The sequence below is a fragment of the Larimichthys crocea genome, chromosome XIII (genome assembly GCF_000972845.2).
Source record: "Larimichthys crocea isolate SSNF chromosome XIII, L_crocea_2.0, whole genome shotgun sequence".
NCBI lineage: Eukaryota > Metazoa > Chordata > Actinopteri > Sciaenidae > Larimichthys > Larimichthys crocea.
This window is the reverse complement of record NC_040023.1, coordinates 33,562,205-33,579,325: the sequence shown is the minus strand read 5'-3', so window position 1 is coordinate 33,579,325 and position 17,121 is coordinate 33,562,205. Positions and strand designations below refer to the sequence as shown.

Genomic DNA, 17,121 nt, shown 5'->3' with positions numbered 1-17,121 from the left:
ACCTCCAACGTGAAGAAGTGACGCGACAAGATAAGTACAGACTGTGTGTTGGCTGAACCTTGATAGCGTTCTGAGAAAGACTCAAAGTCCACTCAGTGAACTATTGGCATTGGTAACAGGACTACTGGTTAAGTACATTTACTCAAGAGCTAAGTATATTTTTAAAATACGTGTACTACTGTGTTTTAATAAAAAAAAATTAATAGGTCTATTTCACTACATTTCAGAGGGAAACACAGTACTTTTTACTCCACTGCATTTATCTGACAAAGGTTACTGGATCAAAGTTTTACATGCAAAAGAGATGATCGTCTTTTAAAACATAATGTATACTGCACAATATTTACAGGAAAATAGCAAAAATTTGCCTTACTTCAACCAGCTACAACAAAAATGCTACATATATTATCAATGCACCAGCAGTAGCAGTCCAGTGCTTTGACATATTGCCATTTTTTACTTAAGTTAAAAGATCTTCCACCACTGTACAGTTAACACTTTGAGTGACCGACTAAAATTTATATCAACTGGAAGAAAGAGAAACACAAAAAGGTGTCGTGCTGAGGTGAAAATGAACCATGCGGCACAAACTGGACAAGCAGCTTCATAAATAACAATAACTAATAATTCAGGGTTGTGTGCATATTCTTTCCTTTTTGATAATACACATTGCACAGTATGTAAATGATGAGCTTTATTTTTTGATTCGTATAGTGGTGGTCTACTTAACAGAGGGTCAGTTGATGAGTTGTCAGTTGCCCTATCAGCAGTTACCCCATACTGTATGTGAAATCTAGAGCAGGCTGATAAACTCATCACGGATAGAAGATACTACAGTTCCCATGTGTGTCGTCATACTAGGGCCTTCTGTCTGTTACTTCACGTCCTTGAAACACTTACAGTATGTTACTGATTGGATGTTCCTATAAATGATTAAAACGTTCTTTGTATATTCTTTGTGTTTAAACATATTGTGCTCGTCTCTCTTTTTTACATTTTTTACAGCTGTATAAGGTTGGACATTGTGTGTCTGCAGTGTCACTATGGCAACCTACTTATCCATCTGTTTTTGTGCCTCTTGATATTGTACCGCACTCCTTCTTTGGGGAACAATGGGCATAATAAAGCGATTATAAAGAAAGTCTGTCTGTGCACGTGAGAGCGGTCTCGAGCTTTGTGAAGCCTTGTCTGCCTTTTTAGAAAATGCATTGCTTGCGTTAACTTTGCGGCGTTTACGCGCCCGCTGTGCTCGTCACTTTTTTAGTGCTCACGGATGCTTTGTGTGCCATCTTGGAGTCTGTCTTTCAGAGCAATTCGAACAGGAGAAATGAAACTGCTTCGAAGCAGCGCTCTGTTTTCACAGGAGCACTGAGGTCAAAATAACTGAATGATAGATGATTGTGATTTTAAACTGGATAAACACAACTGAACACTACATTTTTATGCTTACACACTAGTTCAACATCCACATGATTTAAAAAAAGCTCTGGTTTGTCCTTGGCATGACAGACAGATATTATTGTAGGCAACACATATGTACATATGCAAACAAATTACTCGAGATATTTACATGTTCTATCAAATCGCAGCTCTCTTCTTTCTTTATGGCTATCGTCAATGTCGGATTATCTTTAACTTGTGGTTATCTGCACACGCTTCTCTTCAGTTGAACTTAATTGAACTCATCACGCAGCATGTCTTACCGACCTCTCCTGAGTCTACTGTAAGTTTGACACAGTAATAAATTATCATAAACATAAACCACTGTCTCTCTCTCTCTCTCTGACCACAGACACACATTCATTTTATTCATCTATCAGTCCATTATATTGTGCTTTTAGACTGCAATGGCAACAGGTCAAAGCTGGTCCTTTTTTTCCCCTCCATAAGCTCTGTGGATCTCCTTCTTTGAGATGCAGTCAGTCTCTGACATTGGCCACAAGGTGGAAACATTGTCAGGGATTGTAAGAGCAGTCTGAAAGTGCCTATCTGTGTTTGTTCTGCCTAACCTCTTCCACTCCACAGAAGTGGTACACTTGAAAACTTAAAGCTTTAGATTTAATTGAGATGCAGCGCAGCACTCTTGTGTGTTTTTCTAGTCATGAATATGGAATAAAGAATACTTTTGGTTCAAATATAGAAAGAGTGTATTAGGGCTTAGTGCGCTATGATTAAAGTATATGATTGCCGTTCCTGTGCTCTATTGTGTCTCATAAGTTGTTGTTGCAGTTTCTCGGTTGATGCCATTTGTTATACAGATTTTGTGCAATATGAAATCATATTTGACAACTTGAAAATTGATAAAAGATTGTCCCTCCAAAATACCACATGAAGACACCAAGACCTTAGAAATAAAAATTCCTGTTGTGATTTGTATTAAAAAACTGGACATTTCTGCAAAAACTAAATTCTTTGAGTACTTCTCTTCTAAAAATTGCTCACTTGTTATCAAAATACCCTGAAAAGCCACAAAACCTCTGAATACTCCAGGTCTCTAGTTTATGGTTCTGAAGTTTCATGAGGCTGTGATTATGTTAGAGGTCACAACACATCATTTTATGCACAAAAAAAAAAAAAAATCGTCTCACTACATGGAAATGGCTACTTTAGGGACTTATATCATCACATAAATGAATACAAATGGGCTCACTGAATCCCAATTTCTGCAATTCAAATGCTGTTTAGACACGCCAGTATGCAGAAATATTTAAATATACCAGACAAACATTTCTACTGCATGCAAATAACTGCTTGTTTTTTGCATGGGATTAACATAAAGTCAGCATATATGTAAAGGAGAGAATCCATTTTCATTCAGACGTTAAAGTGAGAGGTTAAATGGCCCTGCCAACTTTTACATCACCAAATTTTAGCCTAGAAAGCATTATTCTGCTTTCCTGTGTTATAGTCACTGAGAAATGAAGCCTGCTACAGTGTCTGAAAGACAGTAAAAAAACCCTCAGCTGTTCCTCAGTATCCTGTTCAGAAAATGGAACATGACACATGCTTTTCACATCCCAATTCCAGACTGAACAAGTCTGAAAACCAATACCGCAAATGAATCCCTCTCAGGTTTCCCCCAAACTAAGGTATCGACAAAAGGATTGTTTTGGAATTGGGACTGAAACTCGGCACAAATTGGCACAGACATCAAACATTTTTTAATAACTATACCCAGCCGTAGTCTAGACGGGACTGGCAGACTCCTTTCTGCCTTGTTTCTGCTGGATTTATGTCATGGGTCTTCCCAGAGAGAATGAGAAGTGCAATCCTTCTGCAGCTGAAATCAACCTCGACGGTTAACAGCGTGTGTGATATTCAAACATGACAGACATATACTGTACTATTCCTTGCACTTTGCTCCTGCAGAGATTTCTAACTAGCAAACAAGGACGAGATTCAGCAGGTGTGTCAGTCTTACAACATTATGCCTGTTTTCCATCATTTTTGCATTTGCCCTGTCCATGAAAAGACATTCAAACTGTGACCACAGGTCTCTAACTCTGCATTTCCAGCACATCTTCACTCCATCTTCACTATTTACCGAGCCCTGTTTCTTCTGTCATTTGATCAAGCTCAGCAGCAGATGGTGTTCAAATAACAGTCTTTCTCTCTACTGACTCCAAAACAGGCAACCCCAGGTCTCAGTGTGCAGTACCAAGAGACTGGCGTGGATGCATGAGCGCCCTCTGCTGCTCATATGAATAAATTCAACAAAATATAGAACAGTACATGTAAAATTATGAGAATCCTAATCATCAGACTGCCCGTGTTGACTTGAGTGGTGCATGAAATGACAACTTCAAGGTTAAATAAGCACCATCAAACAATGCCAAAATAAAGCAAAGTTATGGTTTTGCATGGAGAATGTCCAAAGGTCCTTTGCAGTAACTATTAAACCAGGGGTGTCCAAACTTTTTATAAGAAGGGCCAGATTTGACAATGTGAAGATAGGGGCCAATACTAACATTTTAAAAATGAAAAAATGAACAATAAAAGTTTTATTTATTGCCACAATTAGCATTTATTTAATGGCTATGTCACCAAATCTAAGCCAATTAGGCATGAACAAATCAAAAAAACCAAACATCTGTAGTCAGATAACACAGAATAAATTGTATGGAATACTTTAAACTTGCACGAAGTTGACACAAATCTTAAGATCATGTCCATTTCAAACATGACTACTTATTATGAGTAAAGCAAAGTCTGCTTACATTTAAGTTCGAAACGTATCACTCCTGCTCTTGACAAAATCATTCCAGAAAGTGATATTTTGCGTCACATCTTCAGATATATATAACACCAGCAGTTATGTCCTTAGAGGTTCAGATGCTTCATTATTTTAAAAAGCTGAATCTTCCAGCCATGCAGTGTCTAACAATCATAGCAGCCCATAAATAATATATTATCAAAAAGAAGTGGTACACAGCACCTGAAAGCTTGAACCTTTAGATTTATTTGAGATGCAGCACAGCACTGTTGTGTGTTTTTCTAGTCATGAATATGGAGTAAAGAATACTTTTGATTCAAATATAGAAAGAGTGTATTAGGGCTTAGTGCGCTATGATTAAAGTATATGATTGCCGTTCCTGTGCTCTATTGTGTCTCATAAGTTGTTGTTGCAGTTTCTCGGTTGATACTATTTGTTATACAGATTTTGTGCAATATGAAACCATTTTTGACAACTTGAAAATTGATAAAAGATTGTCAAAAAGTCCCTCCAAAATACCACATGAAGACACCAAGACCTTAGAAATAAAATCCCTGTGATTTGTATTAAAAAATGGGACATTTCTGCAAAAACTAAATGTTTTGAGTACTTCTCTTCTGAAAATTGCTCACTTATTCACTACTCTACAGCAATAATACTATTATACACTACTTCATAACAATAAATAATACTATTATTTATATTATGGTCACTTTCTTTGCAAAATTACTTACACTATGGTCACTTTTACACTACAATACTCTTTATATATCATGCCACTATTTATGCCACTCAGTACTTATCTGTTTTTGAAGGTTGATTGTTTTTTGATTGTGTAGTTATAGATACTTCTGTTTGTTTATTGTGTTTTTGTTTTGTGTTTTGGCCTCTTCTACTTTTGTTTTTCTATCTTGCTGCTGATGTGTCTGACAATCATAGCAGCCCATAAATAATATATTATAAAAATGGAGCTGTGGACTTTGGACATGCCTGTATTAAACCTTAACTTATCCCAAAATTAAGGTATATTTACAATACTATGATGGAAATATGGTATAATATGTGTACATTAGATACTCAGAGGCATATATGTAAACATAGATGTACAGTTTTACTTAATTTGTTTGATTGATTATTTATTTGGTTGTTTATGATTTGAAAGCTCTTATTCACACATACACAGGGTGGGGTAAAAAAAAGTGTGATGAATGGGAAAGTAACATTAAATGTAATCATTGCTTGACACAATAAAGTATTAAAAAAATATATATACATATATATCTTCACCCCCTTCTGTAATCTGACACAAAAATGGTCAATCACTTTTTGACCATTCAGGTAAATATATAGAGCTAATATAAAGAAGCTTGTCTAGCAAATCTGCCCATTACTCTAGTACTTTTTGTAAATATGTACACTTGTGTTTTCCCTCCTTGGTTTCTATTTTTCGCTGCTGTAATAAGTGAATTTCCCGTTGTGGGATCAATAAAGTAGATTATCTTATCTTATCTATCTTTGCATTTTTACACATAATTTAACTGTAAATTTGATCTTGGATCTACTATCTATATATACTATTATATATATATATTATATATATAGAAATATAAATATATATATATATATATATATAATATATATACACATTCCATATTTTGTTCTTAATAGATGGTTACTTGTTTACATGTGTTGTTTTTGTTGTTTGTATACCTGGAGTATTGTAACAAAAATAATTCCCCCCTGGGATTATTAAAGTATTTCTGATTCTGATATAAATGTACTTATCTGATGTATTTATTATCACTGGTGGTAACAGTTGAGTATAAGCTACAAACCGCAGACTGTGTTGTTGGGGTACGCTGATATTTACTGTGATTACTTACTTTTGGCGCAAACTGGCAACCTCCGCCGGCCGCTCGGCTCTTTATGCGCACGCACACACAGACACACAGACACACAGAGACATCATGGCGGACGTGCTGGACCTTCATGAAGCGGGAGGCGAGGACTTTCCTATGGATGAGGACGGTGATGGTAACTATTATTATATCGTGTCCACCGGTGGCAGACGCTCCGTGAGCTCCACGTTCAAACGACGTGTGGATATCCACGTTAAAGTGTTAAAGTGTCCGCGGGCGGCGAAGCTCGAGGCGCTCAGTGCGTGGGAGCAGGCCGGGAAATGCTAACGAGCTAATGCTAAGCTAACGTGGCTCATTCAGACGTTACTTGGACGTTTTTTAGTTACTCGTAGCTCTTAAACTTCCACGTTTAGTCTGCAAAACGCTCATATATAAGTATATTACGGTAAAATGCGACTCGCGTCACAGTTACGGTATTATTAGCCGCCGTTAGCACGCTAGCCGAGCTAATGGTGAAACACACGCACAGCTCACAGGTCGTGTGTGTTTCAACATCCAGGTTGTTTAGTGTCGCTTGTGTGTAACTAAAGCGGCTGACTGCAGTGAAATGTGTCCAGAGTTGTTTGTTTGTTTGTCTGATGGAGCTCAGAAAGTTTGCAGCAGCATTCATAGGTTTGAACTTGTCCTGCTTCTTTCCTCAGAGAGCATCCACAAGTTAAAGGAGAAGGCCAAGAAGAGGAAAGGACGAGGCTTCGGCTCAGGTGAGTTACCTCCCCTGCCTGTTGTGACACTGGTTCATGCACTTTGTTAGCAGCAGCAGTTGTGTTAAATATTGTTTGTGTGTGCTGTTTCCTCCAGAGGAAGGAGCCAGGTCCAGAATCAAAGAGGAGTACGACACTGTGGAGCAGGACGGAGACGAGCCGGGTCCTCAGAGATGTAAGCGTCCCGGTTCATATTAAAGATGTTTAAACCTAAGAACAAAAAGCTTCAGCGATCGCTGCCCTCTGTCATTTCTGTAGTTTGGTTGCAACGATTTACAAAACTAATGTATGAAATGTAGAGTATATGACTCTGATAGATACTTTATTTATCCCAACGTGGGGAAATTCACTTGCAAAATAGAGAAACAAAAGTAGAAGAGGCCAAAACAGAAACACATAAACAGACAGAAGTATCTATAACTACACAACAAACACAAAAGAAAACAATCAACCTTCAAAAACAGATAAGTACCGAGTGGCTGAGTGAGATGCATGCACAATACGGATGATTAGCGTCTGCCAGGAAGCACCAATCCTGACACGTAACCAAAATGACAAGGAGAAACTCAGCTAAAATCTCTACCAAGCATCGCCACCCAAACGAAACACAGTTCAACCCCCAAAGGAAGTATCTGAGCTGCTAGCGCGGCTGCTTCATATTGTTTTAACGCCGCTTGTTTTCAAACATCGCGTCGTATTAAAACTCGAAGTCTTTATTTCTCCTCTCGGAATCCTCCTGAACAACTTTTGCAAAGAGCAATGCTGTTGTTAAACTTCTGTCACTATGAAAAACGACCACACTGGTGAAGACATGTTCACTATTAGTCTGGCAGAGACGGGGCCAGGCTTGGGTCCTGCCGATAAGGCGCTTTTGGGGCGACTCGGCCTGCAAACTATTTCCCCAATTTCATTAATTTATCGGATCTTTTTATCTGTTAAAATGAACGGGTCGATTTAAAAAATGATGTAATTTCTCCCCACAACGGCCGATATTTTATCGGTCCGATAAATATCGTGCATCCCTAAAAAATACTTCTTGATTATTCTGAAAAATGGTGTTGTAGCTCTGTCGCTCACATATAAAGTTAAGAGTGCACATTAATGTCTCCCAGGTTGTGACTGTCTTTACTTTATATTATCAAAAAAAGATAACATGTTTCTATTTTTTGGTATATAAACAAGCAATGACTTATGTAAGTGTATAAAGGGGTTAAAAATCTTTAATGTGCAATAGACCTGGTGTATTTTTATCCAATAGTTCTTGATTATTCTGGAAATGGTTTTATCAAACACACAAATATGAAGGTAATACATAAGATGCACAAACTGGGACTAAGAAGCAGTCATATTAGTTAGACAGGTGTTTATTTGTGAATCATAACTCTGTGACATGTTAGTTTGCGTAGCTGAAAGTGCAGCTCGTTACCTGAACCCTGATGCCTTTTCTTGTCTTTGTCTTGCTGCAGCTGTGGAGGGCTGGATCCTGTTTGTGACCGGTGTGCACGAAGAGGCCACAGAGGAAGACATCCATGACAAGTTTTCAGAGTTTGGCGAAATCAAGAACCTGCATCTCAACCTTGACCGCAGAACGGGATACCTCAAGGTGAGACAAATAACCATGCCTCATTACCGTGTTTGTTTAATCTCATAGAAGACGTGTACACATTCAAGGGACGTGTTTAATGTGTGAGACACAGCCTCTGGGATACTGGTGTGATTTTGAACTTTAGAATCAGGGGTTCAGAGCACAATCCAACGGATGATGAGTTTAGACGTTAACGTCTGTGTGCGCACTTCCTCTACTGATTAAAAGTGCACGTCAAACTATTTGATGTTGCAGGAAATTACTCTAATCTAAAATAATTTTCTTGAAGAGCCGAGCCAAATATTTCACCGTCACACACATGTGTGGTTCAGTAGTTCACTACAAAAGATGTAGTGTAGTAAAGTCAGTTTAGGCCCACTGTGATAAACTACACACACACCATTTGTTGACTTGATTAAATATGAACTTTTAAAAAAAGGCCACTTCCTGACTAATTATGAAATAATTGAATCAGTCTGAGTCTGGTCGCTCGTTATGCACACACCCTTCCTGTAAACTGGATGGTCTAAGAGAGAGGACTGATTGAATTAACTTAAAAATCCTGTATGGATTTTCCTATCTGCTTGCATAACACTTGGCAGCACAGATCATTTATTTGACCATTTATGGGGACACCACAAAGCCACAAATGTCAAGTCGATCCGATGAGCCAGATGTTTTGTTTGTTTTTTAATCTTTTGGCTGGAGCTTCTCTGAGAGATGCTCTTAAAAAATCATGTTGAGTCAACTCTGAGTCACACTAATTGTTGCTAAGTGATAAATTACTTCCAAATGGAGAAACTGTAAAGCTGCATATATCAAATTATGTAACTCTTAAAAAATGTCACATTACAGTGACACGTTTCGTTGTCATCCTTTCCCGTCTGGTGCTATGACTCATTTGTTGTGTGCTCTGTGTAAATCAGCTTGTTGCTTTGTCTAAGTAAACCTTATTGTTGCTGCTACTTTGTTTTGGATCCATATTCTTCATACATGTTTACAATCTTTTTAACTTTGTCATCCTGATGTCATTTTTTTTTGCATGTTTTGTGCACACTATCGGTTGCATGTCTGTCCATCCTTGGAGAGTTATCCTCCTCCTCCTATCATATTTACTAATGCCTGTCATTTATCATTAACTATAGCCTCATTGTAGTGTGTAAAACTAGAATAGAAAGACTCTTATACAAGATGAAATATTAGTAAATTTTTCTGTCCAAGTGCACGCTTCACTTTAGTTTCCTCAGAGCCACAAGGTGGCAGCATTGTTTAGATTATGAAGTAAGTGAAGTGAAATTCTTCCTCCAGTCATTTCAGTCAAAGCAAAGAGGATTTCCATTTTTATTACAGGCTGATTGAAGGTTAACACGGTGAATTAACAAACACATAAAATGCATAGTGTCAGCAAAGCTTTTGTGCTATGTTCAAAATGAGTTTTCCAAGCGATCCTTACACTGTTCAAATGAATCAGCCTTAATGTTATTCAGTTATAAAATGCTACCAAAATGTTACTCACACGATGTTCTGATTTCTGCTTCTAGGGTTATGCACTGGTAGAGTATGAGACGTACAAAGAGGCCCAGGCAGCCATGGAAGGCCTCAACGGTCAGGACATGATGGGCCAGCCTATCAGTGTTGACTGGGGATTTGTCAGAGGGCCCCCCAAGAACAAGAGGAGGTGAGTTGTGTGTGCGTACTGTGGTGACAGTAACCTGCGAGTAAGGAGTGTTATCCCGTTATTGTAATATTTATTTTTTCCTCTATCACGTAGCCCATTCTGCTGATAATAATATAGCTATTTAAGATATTCAAAATATGTATTTTCAATAACAAAACTGCTGTATTTTTCAATTTAATGTAACATTTTATTTATTTATTTCTAATTTTTTAGGACTGGTGGACGAAGACGCAGCAGAAGTCCGGATAGGAGACGGCGCTGAGTTTGTCGTCGGCTTTTGAGGAGTTGTCTGTCACTGTGACTGACGACCCCTCTCATAAATAAAAAAAAAAAAACAACCTAATTTCTGAATTTTTGTATAATATTTTTAACAGTTGTTACAGCCTGTCGTAGCTATTTCAAATATAGACACTCATAAAAAAAAATCAGATTGGCCGATCAGCTGTTTTTCACTGGAATATCAATGAAACTACTTTGAACCCAAATACGTGTGTTTATTTTCATGATTCCCTAAAAAAAATTTTTTTGTTTTTTTTGCTCGATGTTCTGTGCATTTTATTGTGTCAGGGTGTTTTTTGTTTTATATAACTTTGGGAGGAAACAATTAAACTTTTCAAAAAGGTGAATCTGTGTGTTTTTATTTTTTAATTTAGCTTTAACTTTTTAATGACGTAGGCTTTACATCATCATAGATGACCTCACCCTGGCTACTTTGTCAACTCCCCAAAAAAAAAGCACCTGTCACTCTGGACCTCAGTGCCACACTCATAGGCTACTTGCCCCCTCTCTCCTTTGCCCCTCTTGTTTCTCTGCAGCCAATTGGCAGACAGATACCTCGGACACCGCCGCTCTCATTTGGTGTTTACTCTATCGAGGAGCATCAGTCAAAGCCTAAGAGGACACCCCATTGGCCGCTCGGAGCTGTCAATAAAAGAGAATCTCCTCTCTGATTGGCTGATTCTCCGCGGCGGAGGCGGGAAAGGGGGCGGGGTTTAAATCTTCAGTTGACGTTGTTGTTGTAAGTGGTGGAGAGAGAGAAATTACTTTGTCGGCGCTGGGTCCGGGTTTTGGGGATTTTACGCTCAAGTTCCGCCGATATGAAGATGGTAAAAAGTTAGGAGTTGTTGCTCGGGAATGTTCCCAAGTTGATACTCGCTTGGAAACTAAACGGGGACGATGAAAAAAACATCTGCGAGGCCGCTCAAGGTAAGCAGTTAAAACGGAGGAGGAGGAGGAGGAGGAGGGGGTAACGTTACTCTACCAAGCTACGAGCTAACGGCTAGCTGCTGATTAGCCACTCGCTAAGCCCCAAACCTCACGGCTCGGTGTGGTTATTTATAAATGAACAACACTTCACTCATGCACACGTGTGGCAGCTCCCTAAAAGAGGTGATTAAACAGCGTATTATGCTGTTAAAATAAAGTTATCGGCTTGTGTGTAACCCCCTCTCTCTAACGCGTTTATGTAAGCATGTGTATTGTTCGTTGATATTTTTTCTGCAGCTGGCTCCGAGTCAACATTTTGTTTTTTAAAAAGAAAGAAAAGGGTTTGCATTGATTGATTTGTGCATTTATTCGCCGTTGCAAAATGCAAGGTTGCTTTTAGCTTTATGAGCTGTCAAGTAAACGGTGTTGTAGCTGTAGCCGGTGCTGGTTTTTTAAATAAAACACACTGTGTTTTTGTTAAGTTGTGTTATATTTATTATTGGCAAAGCTTTCTAAGAGCTGGCAGATCATCTGAGCTCTTTTATTTGTATTTGTTTCAGGTGCATGTGTGATGTAACATTGACTTAAAGCAGCAGCTTTAACTGTTTACACTCATTCACCTCTCATCATGGGCTTTAAGATGCCATCTGAGTAACTTGAAGTCAGCATTGTGTGTGTGTGTTTCAGCTCCTGAGCCGGCTGGTTCATTGGGTTCAGTCTTCCTTTTTCCTTTTTGGAGACTTGGAGGTTATTTTGCAGTCATTTCCAACATCGCCACAGATGACAGAGAGACAGAGAGAGAGAGAGAGAGGGTTGCATTACACTTTGCCTTGAATTATTCAGGTTCTTGTGTTTTGTGTGGGCTCTTTTGTGTTTTGCTGGGACGCCGGGATAGACGAGTCAACATGAAAACTATGACATGGATACAAGTTCGCTTGCTGCAAAGAGACTGGGGGGACACGATCCTTGATTCAGAGTTGATTCAAGAAGCCAGGTAGGAAAGGATCCAGCCCTCCCACCTGTACTTCTTTTCCTTCTTGTAACTGTGTTGGGTGATGTTTGAAATGCAGCACAGACTGTCAACTCTTCAACCAGTCATCGTGGCTGGTAATCAACCACGTGTATCTCTGTGGATGATGAATTTATTCAAGGGCTGGGGATCAGCCATGCACCGTGGCATGAAGATGAAAAACCACATACCCTATGCACGGTCTCCGCGAGGCTGTCAGTACACTTCAAGGAACATATTGATGCGTACAGCAGCACAGAGACCACCTCGGGAAAGTATTTTAAGTAGGGTGTAGCATCCTTCCCTATGCAATTCAGATTCCAAACTTGCAGGGTGTAAAAAGGGGAAATGTCACGAGATAAAAAGTTTTACAACTCCACACAACACAAACAGTTTATGTTGCATGATAAGAGCGACGTGCCTCCAGTGGCACAGATGAAGGCAGTTTAAAGCCTTTTGTCCGCTGAGTTATTGCATTTTGATTCTCTCTGAATACATTTGAATTTTCTCGCTTCGGATGAAAATCGTGTGGCGAGCGATTCGCAACGACGAGATCTCTCTGCGGTATTCAAATCATGGGCTGCGGCGAGCGCTTCACAGTAGGCTTGTTTGAAAGCGGCACAGGGCGAGACGACGCAGAGTCATGAGAGCGGTCAAATGTTTTCACCGCCTTTTTTGAAACGGTCAGTAATGCGGAGACGCTTGAGGAAAAAGGATTTGTCATACGCCGTCCTCTCAAAGTTGCAAGACCTGGTGGCAATGTGGATGTTTGGCACGCTGTTTTGCCGTGACACATAGCAAAGTTACACGATTGCACAAGACAGGGCAGAGCAGCGGTGAATAAGTATGAGTTAAACTCGTTTCTGGTGGGAAACTTCTTCTCCTGCTCTCTGAGGTTTCGTGTTACTATCTTTCATACACTTAATGTCTTTAACATGGCTCTTACTTACTGTTCCTGTGCTGCATGGCCGTGGCTGTTATGACAGCCTCGGCGAATATCGTGTTTCACAGGGTAACCATGCTGCTTCAGCAACGCAGAGGGTATGAAAATTTAAATTCATCTCTCGCCGGGCTCCCCCAAACAGCTGCTCACTAAGTGTGTATATGTGTGTGTGTGTGTGTGTGTGTGCATAGGGGATCTAGTGTCAGTTTACAGAGCCTAGCCCATTCGGGCCGTGGAGGTATTCCCATAGGATGTCTCAAACACGGTGAGATTAATAAGTAAATAGACGAGTGCTTCTCCAGGTTAGTGGGACAAACACATGACTTTCGTGTCAAGTACATGTTCGTCGCAGTGTCTGCGTCCTGTAGGACACTCTGCGTCTGTCATTATAGTGAAGATGAAGATCTGACATTTGATAAATCTCACATCCGTCCGTGCTCTTCTCACCGGGGCAATAAAGTGATACGAAAGAGAAAACTACCTTCGTCCCCGCGCTGCCACAGTGAGACGGGGATCAATAGGTGGCTTGTCTCCGAGAGGCCTCTGTGTCCAGACAGCAACTCATAAAACTCTGTGGAGCCCCACCCTCCCCAGCACGGCTGGTTGCCTGCCAGTCTTGTGACACAGCACCCAGCCAATGCCCGAGGGCTGTTTTGTGCGAGGGTGGAGAGACCTAGAACTGAGGCATCTTTACCTGGGTGCCAGCAGCTGCTCGACTGTGAACAGCATGTTGTGGACGGTAGGGCTTCACTAAATGCTCCGGGATTATGTTACAATAACTCACACAGTTGCTACACAATGGAAGTGACTGTAAAGTAGGCTGAAACGGTTATATGAGGAGAGATATAGCCTTATATATCAACTGAGCAGCTATAATCCCATACAGCATGAGACACCACTCCCACAAGAGAAGCCATGGTAATGAGAGCTTGCTGTATCGGTTACTTTATGCTCTTCACCTTCTCTTCCTCTACATACAGCACAGAGTCCACCTTATCTGCCCTTTCAGAAACCTCTCGTCACACAGGTGTTTTAAAATAACATCACTGCTTCATTAGGAAACCACCCACCCTTTTTTAAATAACGAGATTAACCCGTGGACAAATGTGTAGTTTCCTGTGCGGACTAGAAGACACCAGTCCCTCCCCAGCCTGCCCTGTTGATCCGGGACAGCAGGAGTAATCCCGCACACAAGCCCGACGAGGAGCCTGTCACCAGGATGACATCACGCAGGGAGTGACGTGAAGTCGCCCTGTTGTGTACAGGGCCGGGCCTGCAAGCACGTGGGGATTCACATGAGCATTAGTGACTGCCCGCATGCAGAGGCGGGTGCTTGTTTAGCCACTGGCTTTAGATGGAGCAGGGCTTGGTCGGCTTCACATTCAGGCTGATTTAGCAGGGGGGGAGTAGATCTTGAACCGTTTGAATTAGTCCCATCTTGCAACACGGGAGTTGTAGCTCCATTTTGTTTCTAACATTAAAACCTTTTAAGCTGCTCCCCTGCTCTTGTTCTCTTGTAGCAGTCTTATTTTGTTCTGCAGGAGCCGAACAAAATAAAAGTGAATTCTATAACACGGTTCAAACCAGTGTCAAAGAAATGTCTCACATTCCTCAGGGGTTGATATGCAAATCGCAGCAGTAGTCATCTCGCTTGCCTTTTTAAATGTGAATTATGTAATAACAGACGCATTGTTTGTACACTAAGCAAGAAGGATATTTTGGCATCACTGCCGTACTGGAGACATTATTTATCACCGGTGTAATAGAACATGCGAGAGGCAACGTTTTTCCACCTTTGACGTCTTTATTTTATTCAGCACGGCACGCGCAACTATGACAGATGTACTAATTCATTAACGTGTGTGTTGACGATATAAATCACGTTAAGTCAACCTAAGATCCTGGCGCATATGTATTCTCTGTGTTACACTCCGATGTCATGAAAAAGCTTGAAGCTAAACTGAGGTTTCGCGGTTCTATCGATCTATTTTAAAACGCCTTCTAATTATTTAAATCATCTCGGTTATTGCAATCACTGTTGAGTTCCCCGCTCTTTGTTCGTGAATAGGTGGGCAGCGTTCAGATGGATGCAGAGCAGCAGCGAGGCTTGTATTTCTTCACAAAGGCTAGAAAAGATCGATACAGAGGCTGGCAGGGCTGAACGAGGACTTCTCACCCACAGAGTCTGGAGTTTATGTTGGCAGCTTTCTGTCTGTCCATCCATCAACCTCTGTGCCGCTGTCCTCCAGAGGCAGAGCGACACTTTGAGCCGGATGCTCTGCAGCAAGCACCGATGACAGACTAGCTTCCATTTCCCTCTCTCACTCCGAGGATCAGATACCCCTCATTACATTTTCAGCCGTTTCAGGTGCTCACCGCACCGACCGCCGTGCACAATGTAATGTGGTCTCTGCGTGGAATGTGGGAATGCCACTTATGGTCCCCTGTAGCCCTCTCCACAGTAGCCTGCTTCATGTGGCTGTTAATTAGCGCTCCTTGACTGGTGATTACTGGGCCCGACTGCAGTGACATGCCCCGGGCACAGACGGAGGAACCTCTGAGGCCAGCTTTAGTAGGAAGCCTAATAAACCGCCGTTATGGACTGAGGGAAAGGAAGAATGTGAAGCTGAAGCTTCCAGCAGGAGGTGAACGATGTGGATTCAGTTATGAACACAAGAATTATCAGTATTTTCTCATAAAATATAAGATATTACTGAAGTCCATCCATGACTCACTTCAGAGCTTAAACCACAATAGAGAGGACATATTATAATCTTGAAATATCTTTCTATATATTTATAGCTATTCAAGCTGAGTCATACAGACTTTTAAACCAGAAGTCACCAACTCCTCTCCAATGAGACACGTCCTGTTTAGGAGGAAATGTGTGGGTATTTATTTTTCCTAACAAAAAAAGTTGCTGCTACTACCGTGGCAACTGCGGAGAGGATGAATTTCGATGTCGAACCAGCTTTTTAATCTCCATTAAAATGTGAGCTTGACGTTCCAGGCAGCAGTCAGCATGCTGTAAGGGGAACTGAGTGAATCTGGGAGCTGTCTGCCACTGTTGCACCATGACATCAGCTCTCAGACGTTCTGATAAACACTTGTGCTTTGAAGCTTTAACGCTGCCCATTTTCAGTTGGCCGGATTCGGGCTGTTATTACTTTGTTCCGGTGAATCGGCTGAATCGCTATGAAGCACTCTTGTCTTCCACGGACTAGGAGAATTTTCCTGCCCCACTTCCCCGAACCAAATTTACACCTAGTCGCCTGAATAAGTGGGCACACCGGAAGACGAGTGTGTGTGTGTGCGTCATCTCGAACCTCGCTTGAACCCATCCTGTCTCTAAACGGGTGCCCGCCCTAAATCTGCTCGCTGTTTTGTATTCAGAACAGCGCGTCCTCGGGGATATCTTTGTCTTTTTTGTTCATGGAAATTAGGTCTAAATTGGGGCGGGTACTTTGATGTGGAGCTTTTTAAGAGAGCAGACGACGTCACTCCAAATATACGATTGTCTTTTTAATTAAGGCATTAGGCATCCGGAGCGTTTTGTTCCCCGGCGGTGTTTAAATGTTAGTTGTTGGCTGTTTTTTTGAACTCCGCACAGTGCAGAGAGTTTCTATGTTTAAACTGTGATTATGAGCCGATTATTTTTAGTCTATTTGAAACAGGAGGTTGCTCTAATTCCAGCAACACAGAGATTAGGTGGTGGGTGTCTGTATGCATTGGTGCTTACACAGTTGTTATTATTCCAGTGGTCTAGTGTGTATACTTAGAAAAACCACAGTGTGTTTTTTTTTTCTTCTTATTCCTTGTGTTACATGAACTATTTTTAGATCACATGAACTTTGTTCAGTTGCTCAG

The 17,121-nt window shown here is 40.8% G+C and overlaps 2 protein-coding genes across 3 annotated transcripts in view; both read left to right on the top strand.

Annotated features, from left to right (window-relative positions):
• The first annotated feature begins 6,115 nt into the window (after positions 1-6,115).
• On the top strand, positions 6,116-10,521 carry rbm8a (RNA binding motif protein 8A). Of its 2 annotated transcripts, none has more exons than XM_019279080.2 (6): positions 6,116-6,241; positions 6,774-6,833; positions 6,931-7,008; positions 8,300-8,436; positions 9,960-10,096; positions 10,310-10,521. In XM_019279080.2, exons 1-6 carry the CDS (start codon positions 6,181-6,183, stop codon positions 10,356-10,358), a joined length of 522 nt encoding a protein of 173 aa, XP_019134625.1. In that variant the 5' UTR covers positions 6,116-6,180; the 3' UTR covers positions 10,359-10,521. The 2 variants fall into 2 exon arrangements, with proteins under 2 accessions (XP_019134625.1, XP_010747091.1); XM_010748789.3 differs by having other exon boundaries at positions 6,118-6,247.
• A 542-nt stretch (positions 10,522-11,063) lies between these two features.
• The window catches only part of otud7b (OTU deubiquitinase 7B), a 29,391-nt gene continuing 23,333 nt past the window's right edge, over positions 11,064-17,121 (top strand). Inside the window, exon 1 of the mRNA XM_019279140.2 lies at positions 11,064-11,302. The gene's annotated coding sequence lies outside the window, so the exon portion shown is untranslated. The remainder of the gene's footprint in view (positions 11,303-17,121) is intronic.

Coding starts and splice junctions, on each gene's coding strand:
- rbm8a (XM_010748789.3), top strand. CDS start 6,181: ATGGCGGACGTGCTGGACCTTCATGAAGCGGGAGGCGAGGACTTTCCT. Junction 6,834..6,930: donor AGGACGAGGCTTCGGCTCAG/GTGAGTTACCTC, acceptor TGTTTCCTCCAG/AGGAAGGAGCCAGGTCCAGA. Junction 7,009..8,299: donor CGAGCCGGGTCCTCAGAGAT/GTAAGCGTCCCG, acceptor GTCTTGCTGCAG/CTGTGGAGGGCTGGATCCTG.